Here is an 8,693-nt window from a genome sequence, read left to right on the forward strand (position 1 = left end):
GCCTGGTGGTAAGGCTTCCCCCCCCCCGGCCCCCCAACTTCTGAGTGTTGTTAAAGATCATTATGGTCGGAGCCAACGACAGCCACTCCGAACGACTCCGTTTAAGTGGGAGGGAGCAAGTTAAGTCGCTGAAGCAATCAAAGGAAAGCATGTATGGGATTTGTAATAATCCACGATGTTTTGTATCGGCAGCAGCAAAGGAGCATGTTCAAGTTCACTGGTAACTTGGTGGTGTTTAGAAACTTAACTGAAGAATCACACTGTTATCAGCGTAAATAGCCATGAGTCAAATAGATTTCAGATTACTACAAGCTGCTTGTGTGAGAGCCTTTTTGGTAGCTATAAATAACCTCTGATTTAGTAGACAATGAGAGTGTCAACAAGGTGGATGTTGTAGGGGTGAGAACCTCACAGAAGACCCCAGAGTTATAATGGACACCTCCACCATTATGTAGCAGAAGTCAGTGCTTGAGAAGTGTAGGTGAAAAATACATACCTGCTGGGTAGAAAGCTGCCTAAAGACAGTCAGTAGAGACTTCAGGTCACTGGGGTGCGGATGGTGAATGCAGACAATTAAGTTTTTCTTGTGCTGTAGTCAACCCAGTAATTTGGTGGTGGTGGTGTGCTGGCAAAACCCTAGTATAGTTAAAGCTGAATAGTCTTGGTAATGTACATAAACTGTCAGAAGCCCTGGAGGTGTCTTCATCCAGCTGGAAACTAAATTCTGTTTTGATGGTAGGTGTTTATAACTCTTTTAAAGAACTGTTTCAGTTTTCTATCAGCAAATGCTCAATCAAAATTGTATAAAACGGTGCCTGCAGCCCCGTCTAGGATACAGTTGTGTTCTTTCTTGTTTGCTTTCCTCTTGGCCCTTGCATTCCCCCACCCTGAGGTCCATCTTACATGGTGACAGTGAAGGATGTAACTGTCTGACTGGCACCCTGAAGCTTTACCTGTCTGCTAAGCTTTAAGTGTCTCCTGCCTTCCTCTAGAAGATGGGAGACATTCTGAGGAGGACCTTGATTCAAGGCTTCCTTGGCAAGTGCTCTTTTAGACTTTTGTATCAAAGGTATTAACTCCTTTATCCTTATTTTTCCTGGTGAAAATGGCTACTGTGTTCCTTATAAAACTTGATGTTGGTATATGTGAAATGTGTCTGTGTAGCAGTGTGTTTGTGATCCTCTTCAGAGTTCTGCCTAGTTCTGAGGCTCAGACGGTAACTCGGAATGCTGTAGTTCTGTCTGTGTTTAGTGCTTAGTGGCAGTTTTTACAGATCCAGCAGTTTCAGGCAAAATAATTGCTCGGCGATCATTATAGTCAGTTCTGGTGAATTACCGAACTTAGGAGGACTCAGCTGGTTGGCTCATTCTTACATGGCTATAAGTTCTGAGTGGACTGCATGAGGTTCCTGACTCCTTTTCATACAAAGGTGGATTAGTCAGGAGGAAAAAAGTGTCAGTACTTTTTTTCCCTCCTATGGAATTTGTTTAAGTTGGATTCCTAGGGAAATAAAGGTGATGTAATAAGACTGTGCTTTCCTTGTAGAAGCATGGGCCTTTTGGCTAGTCTCAACCATGTCTGGAAGAAGGAAAGAGTCTTGCAGATGGTTAAGATCCTACTAGTTTTGTGAAATTCATCAGCTGGGTAGAGTAAAGAGATCTAAACTAGTCTTACACTGTGGTGAAGATTTTGCATTGATTTCTCCCTTTGCTTCCATTTGGCAGTAAACGTTCCATTTAGTTCAGCTGACATGGGTAACTTGGCGGGTAGCTCAGATTAGCCATGGTTCTGCTGACTCTTGCCTATCAGAGTGTGGGAGAGTGGTTAAAAAGACACAAGTGTGGGGATGTGCAGCTCTAGGAAACCAGGCTTCATTTTTTTCCCCTGTTTATGGAGCTTGGAATACCTTGAATTCATGAGCTGTTTGTAGAAAGCCATGAGATCTGCAATTTCCCATGATTTTAGGACTACTATTTCCCCGCCACCCCCTGAAAATTAATTCACATATGTTCATATTCCTGTACAATTCTGAAGTATAACAGATTTATTGTACCTGTTATACAAAATATTTATAAAGTGCAATTTAATTGGAGATTCTTCATGTAAATACGGCCTAGCTTTGCAGTGCATTTCCTTGAAACAAACCTGTCTGATAAGCTCAGTTTCTAACAATAACAATTTCAATGCTGTTGATTATTAAATTTATGAACAGCTGAAGGCTTTAAAGGAGAAGAGCTTGGGGCATAAATTTTTAAGTAAACTTTTTGGTAGAGATCAAATGAAGAGATGCAAAACTTTCAAAACTTCTTAAGAACTTCATGCAGAACTAGCATAGATATTTGAATGGGAAGCTTTGCAAATGTAGCTATAATAGTGGTATAAAACCTTTAAACTGAAAGCTGTAAAACTAATCTGAGGGAGAAAATGGGAGCAAAAGAGTGTTCTATGGATAATTGGTTAAAGTAGAACTTTCTGGAATACTACTTTTTTTGTTTTTAAAAACTCTGAGGAGTGAGACTCAAATATGTGTTCAGTTTGTTTCCACAAATAACATGAAACTTACTCCAAACCTTTTCTTTATTGTTTCAGATGTTGGATGAAAATAACCATCTTATTCAGTGTATAATGGACTATCAGAACAAAGGAAAGACGTCTGAATGCTCTCAGTAAGGCATTAATCCAAATCTACTGTGGACTGGGTGAATTTCCATCTATAGATCACCATTCTTGATTTGTTTAGCTCGCCTTGTAGGAGAACTCTGCTGTGAAGAACAGAAAAGTATTGCTACAGATACACTTACAATTCATGGGGTTTCTTTATTTGTGGTGTGACTATCACTTCCATCACTGAAATGCTGCGTCTTGCCTACTGCAAGTTGATGTCATGATGATGACACTCCTAAAAATGGAGACTCTATAACCAAGATCTTTTTCCTCTGCATTGTAATTACACTTTGGGAAAGAGGTAGTTTTCTCCTCAGACCTTTCAAAATCATGTAGCAACAGACCTTTCTTCTTCCTGATGGCATGTTTGAAAACTACCTGCTTACCACTTGCCCAAGAACAAACAGGCTTGTCTTAAAAGTTTGGCCTGCCAGAATATCCCACATGGACTTCCTGTCTAGTGGGGTCTCTGGAGAGTGATCCAAGAGCTGTGGAAGGAGTGCATTATTAAGGAATGTTATTTTCCCTTTACTCTTTTCAGGCATGGGATGATCACGGCACCCTTGTAATCAGACAAATATGGAGTCATGTGACAGGGCCTCAGAGAATGGCTCGAGTTCCTTAGGAAGAGAGCTGTTAGTCTGGGAGTAGGAGCGGGGTCATAAATAGCAGGTATTCTTGCTTTAAGGGAGTGCTTTTACTATAGCATAGTTACTGTATTAAGCTGTTTGCAAGCCTGTGGTTACATATTTGTAATCTGTTCCTGCTTTCAGGGTATTTTTTGTGACTGTGGGCTGCATGTTAAGACTGGAATGTGATTCTATAGCAGAAAAATCATTCCACAGCAAACTTCGAAAGCTCAAGAGTCCTGATGAAATGTTTGCACTGTTCTTGGTCACAATTCACATAAGTCTATGGTGTTTTGTATTTGGGGACATAATAGAAGGAAAAAAAGGTGTTGGTGATGGAAATTACACAGAGCAACCACACGCACAGTCGTGTATGTCTCCTGGTGACTTAGTTTAGGGCAGGAAGTGAAATAGGTGAGAACAGTGTCACCCAGCTTTAGATGTTTCATAGCAAAGCAGAAGTTGTAGAGAAAATAAAGGCACAGATTTGATGGAGAACTAGGAAAGACTGGGTAAGTGTGAGGGGGAAAAGCTTGGGATTCCTAATAATGGTACTTTTGTAAGTCTTTTGAGTCTTGTTTTACATACATAACTTTCTTTACATGTGTAGAATTAAATTCTGATGTTAACTGTATTTGTGACTTAAGATCTATTTTGCTTTTGTTTATTTTGACAGATACCAGCAGATGCTGCATACAAACTTGGTTTACCTAGCCACTATAGCTGACTCCAACCAGAACATGCAGTCGCTACTACCAGCAGTAAGTACAAAATAGTGTAAAAGTAGGGAATAGATTTCGTTTGGGTCCCTGGAGAAAAAAAAACAAAAACAACAAACCCAAACCAAACAGAAGTGTTTGAGGTAATGACCAAACATTTAGCCTATGATTTAAAGTACAACAAATACATGATGCAGTGTCTCTTCATGCTGTATTTGGAGTAATCTTGCTGCCTAGGTCTTGCTCAAAATGTTTAACTGAAGACTGTTGTTCTGAATTAAAAGCGTGGTGCACAGATTATCTGGCCTGCCTCATAGTCAGTAATTTTTTTGGTGTATTTTTTCTTTTTTTTTTTTTTTTTTTTTTCCCCTCATCTGAGAACTCTAGTGGTATGGCTCTTAGCTCCTACAGCAGTACTCTGTTTTTCCTCTTAAGTTAGGGAAAGGTGGAGGGGGATGGGATGGGGTGTTTTATTACTATTTTCTTGGGTTTTTTTTGCTGGAGTATCATCCATTCTTTTGCCTTAGTAGGCTGAGGTTGAGTAAATCTTTGGCTGCTTTTCTGCACTCTAGGTGAGTCTCAAATTCTTTGCCTCTGTCCTGTGTCAGAAAGCAACATTTTTTAAGGTGGATAACGATAATATGCAAGAAATAAGGTCACACAGGCTTAACTTGAAACGCTGCATCACTTTACAAATGAAGCATTCTTGGATAATACTTGCTGTCTTTTTTTTCTGAATCTGTATTCCTGAACCCTTTATTTTATAAGATACCTCAAATTTTTCCCCCTTTCCATTGTTTATGGAGCAGTAAGGAAAGATAGAACAAACATCAAAATAGCTTGCTATCTGTTTGCTTTTTGTGTTAATTGGAAAGCTTGGGGAGTTCATTGTGAGTAACACAAGGATGTTCTTTGTTTTTCAGTAATAAGACTTTTCTTGAATTAATATAGTCTTGATTCATTTCTGTAATATAAAGCTAAAAAGAATGTCTATAAAACAGCCATTCCTAGATACTAGTTTTCACCAACTGAAATTGAATTACTTTTTCTTTGGTCTCTGGAGAAGTGTTCTCCAATCATCGCTACTAGCGAAGCATCCTTTCAAGTTGGTACCTAGAGGACTATAGAAACAGTGCTTCATTATGTCCAACCTGTTGTGCCTGTAGAGGCTTCTCTTTTTATAAATCCATGCTTGTAGCTGAGGGGGAGGGAAAGAAACCTTTAAAAGGGCTGTGTGTATTACTCAACTAATATGTTTTTGGAGGCTTAATTCATATCCTGGTTCTGATGACAACTGGAAATGAATTTGACCTTATCCTAGTCCCTGGTGAACAGCCCTGTTCTTACAGTTGAATGTGATGACATTATCTTCTTAAAACAAAATGAAGATAGGGTCGGGAAAGACTTTTGCAGATCAGGACTGAAGTGCATTTCTGATATTGAATGTAAGGAATATTCCACAGTAGTGAGAAAATAACATAGTGTGGTTTTGTGTGTGGGGAGTCCTCTTTGGACAACTGAGGGGGGAAATAAAAAGGTAGCTTCTTGGGTTTTGTTTCAAACTAAAATACAAAATGACATTCTGATGTTCAGTCTTACCTAAGCGTAGGTGCTCTGACCTGCCAAGTCAAATCACATTTCATGCAAATCTTCAAAGATAACATAATCAGATAAAATTACTTTTTTTTTGAGGTTTTTAGAAAAATATTCTGTGAATTCTTTCTGTCTTCCCAACAAATTTTAGCCAGAAGAATTTGGGAACATGTGAGCTACTGCTTTTTTAAATGCAAGATAAACTAATTCAAACTCTTTTTGCTTATTGGCTTTCTATTTAAGAACTGATGAGGCTCAAGTTGACTTGGAAGTATTATGTTTCTGTTCACCATGCTTCTGTGTCAGCTGTTGAACAGTCTTACTGAATTAAAGCATTGTGGGTGGCAACAGTTAAATATGGAGTAAGATACTCTGTGTGTAAACATCTACTATTTTTAATAGTAAAATACATGAACTTTATGATACTACCATTGCAGTAGTTTCCCACATAACTTAGGAGGGCTTGAGTCTGGATAGCTTCTGAAGTTGGAGTGTATCTGATCTATTCATATCTGGAAGATTGTTTCTCTAGTAAGCTATACTTTCTTTTTTGTTTGAATTTTATCTAGTTTTTATTTTAATCGGGTAAATACATTCTCAAGAAATTTCACAACCATTACTTTTTATAAAAATGCTTTATGTGATAAAATGAGGTTGAAAAGAGAATACTGCTGTTAAGATAGCATTCATACTGAACAAAAGAGCTAAATGATCGGGTTCATTGGAGTTTTTAATATAAGCTAAAATGACTTGAACCAGATGATAACTTCGTTGTATCCTCTCGCAATATTCCTCTAGACTTAATGCTTCATATTGTTGGGAAAAATGCTTGTAGTCCGCTTCTGTGCCTCTATCCACATCTTTTAGAATGCACTATTCTAATCAAATGACTATACATCCTTTCTGAAAGTGTGGTATTGCTTGTAGAGAACAAGATAAATCTTATACTAAACAAAAGTATAGTGAACTGACTGTTGTGCAGAGAAATGCTTCTATAAAGGAGGCCTGGAAGTGAGGAAGAGGTGCAACAGGTGAAGCAAGCATTGCACAGTGTGGGTGAAGGGAGCTAGAAAGACTTTGAAACTCCAGTGTCATAAAAAAGCTTCTGTTGTCTTTGTATGCATGACACATTTAGAGTATTAAATTATGACTTCTGGGGTAAGAGACCTTTCACGTCGGAAGACAAAAGAAGCGCAAGTTAATCTCCTTGAGTCAACCAGCCTTTTCTCAGCCATGTGAACAGCAGCATTGTTAAGGGCAGGACTGTTTTGGAGTATACTCCCAGCGAGAGTGGTGACTAAGTCCACGTGTGAAGTCGATCCAGCTTGTTGCTGCCTCTAAGTTATGGCAGGTATTCTCTTCCTTGGACAGCAGTTGGAAGTCTATTTACCACCACCATATGGGATAAAATAGCTTCCCGAAAAGGGCTTGTATGGTGAGGAACATGACACTGTTGCATTCTTTTGATTTTCATTGGTGCTACTTTTGAGCGAGGCAACAGCAAAGTATTAATCTCCTTGAACTGTAGAGAGCAAAGGTGCAATTAAGGCTTGTTACTGGGCCTTCTAAGAGAACCTCCAAAAAACAATAGTGAAGTATTGTATGTGTGTGTGTATTTCTAAACATGTTAAATATCGAACTGCAGAACAGGCATCTTATCCTCCCTGACTTTTTTTTGTTTTCTTGAGAGAGAGTGTTTTAGTGGCATTAAAAAGTCATTGCTAACTATTGAATTGAAAAACCCCAAAACTTTTCCGCTTGGACATTTTCCTTTCCACATATGTCTTCATTTTGCCAAATATTTATAGGAAAACAATGCATGACCATCACTGTATTGGGAAAAGTAGAGGGGAACTTTTGTCCTGCACTCCAGCCTTTTCATTTTGGCATTGGTTTTATAACAGGTACAAATATTGAGGTCTGCAGGAATTACTTGATTTGAAACATTTGGTTTGGTTTTTTTTAAACACAGAAAAAGTAGGGTTTTTTTCCCCAGAATTTTTCTTACATAATGCAACTTGCCTTCTGCCAACATACAGAGCACTTGATTTCAGTGTGTATTTCAAACAGGTGATGAAAATAAATACTTATGATTATTACTCACTTCTATAACATACCAGTTTTCTTTTATATTGAAACTGCCAGTTTCTTCCAGTAGCGAGCTAAACTCTGTATGGGAAGTGACTTCAAAGAAAACTCATTGTGTTTGTACTCATCATGTTAAGTTGTTTTTTTTAATTTCATAGTATGGGAAAGGTTATTAATAAACTTATTAATAAAAAGTGATCTTTTTTTCTTCCTTGAGACACTTTGCTCAAAACTAATGCTTTTTATGGGACTTGTGAAATACCCTAATGTATGCTGTTCCCAAACTTGTCACACAGATTAGGGTGGAGTCCATGCCATTTTAGTTATCAAAACACTTGATATAAAATGGTGATTTACTTTTTATAAAACACCCAGCATCAACAAACACTGAAGTGCCGGTTACTTCCAAAGAAACTTCTTCAAGAGGTAGAACCATTAAACATCATTACTAGCACCTGACTAAAACTTTTCTTCAAATTCCTGATTGGAAGATGGTTTTGTTTAGTTGTTTGGTTTTTTTAAAGTTGCAGAGTTCAGGTGGCTAAATAGGAGTCTTCAATGTAAGAATGGTTTTACTCAATTAGTGGAAAGTCTCATACGATCTTAATACACCTTAGTATTTTTCAAAGGGGTGATGTTCAGTCTATGGTTTTAATGTACTTGTGATGCGATTAGCTTGTAGAAACAACTCAGAGTCTTAGGAACTGAACGGTGCACTCTGCCTTTTTTTTTTTGTAGGCTTCATTTTGAACATAACTTGTCTAAAATACATTGAATTATCTTGATACTGTTTTTCTTGAAAAAAGTAAGATGGCATCCAGAAAAGAAAAATGTGGCTCAGTTTAAATAGCTTAAAATAAAATTTATGAATAAAACTGCAGCTACTGAAGATGAGAGGAGTCCTCAATTAATAAAGTTCTTGTACACTTATGTACCAAATGCCTGGGAAAGTCTGATATCTGTAGTAGTACAGGAGAAAGTCTGTTTGTGGTATCTGCTT

General features: G+C 37.9%; 1 protein-coding gene across 1 annotated transcript in view; it reads left to right on the top strand.

Annotated features, from left to right (window-relative positions):
- The first annotated feature begins 2,589 nt into the window (after positions 1–2,589).
- The window catches only part of SS18 (synovial sarcoma translocation, chromosome 18), a 39,462-nt gene continuing 33,358 nt past the window's right edge, over positions 2,590–8,693 (top strand). The window contains exons 1-2 of the mRNA XM_009700734.1: positions 2,590–2,666; positions 3,970–4,054. Coding sequence (XP_009699036.1) covers positions 2,590–2,666; positions 3,970–4,054 — 162 coding nt within the window. The remainder of the gene's footprint in view (positions 2,667–3,969; positions 4,055–8,693) is intronic.

This window comes from Cariama cristata, unplaced genomic scaffold (genome assembly GCF_000690535.1).
Source record: "Cariama cristata isolate BGI_N322 unplaced genomic scaffold, ASM69053v1 scaffold10305, whole genome shotgun sequence".
NCBI lineage: Eukaryota > Metazoa > Chordata > Aves > Cariamiformes > Cariamidae > Cariama > Cariama cristata.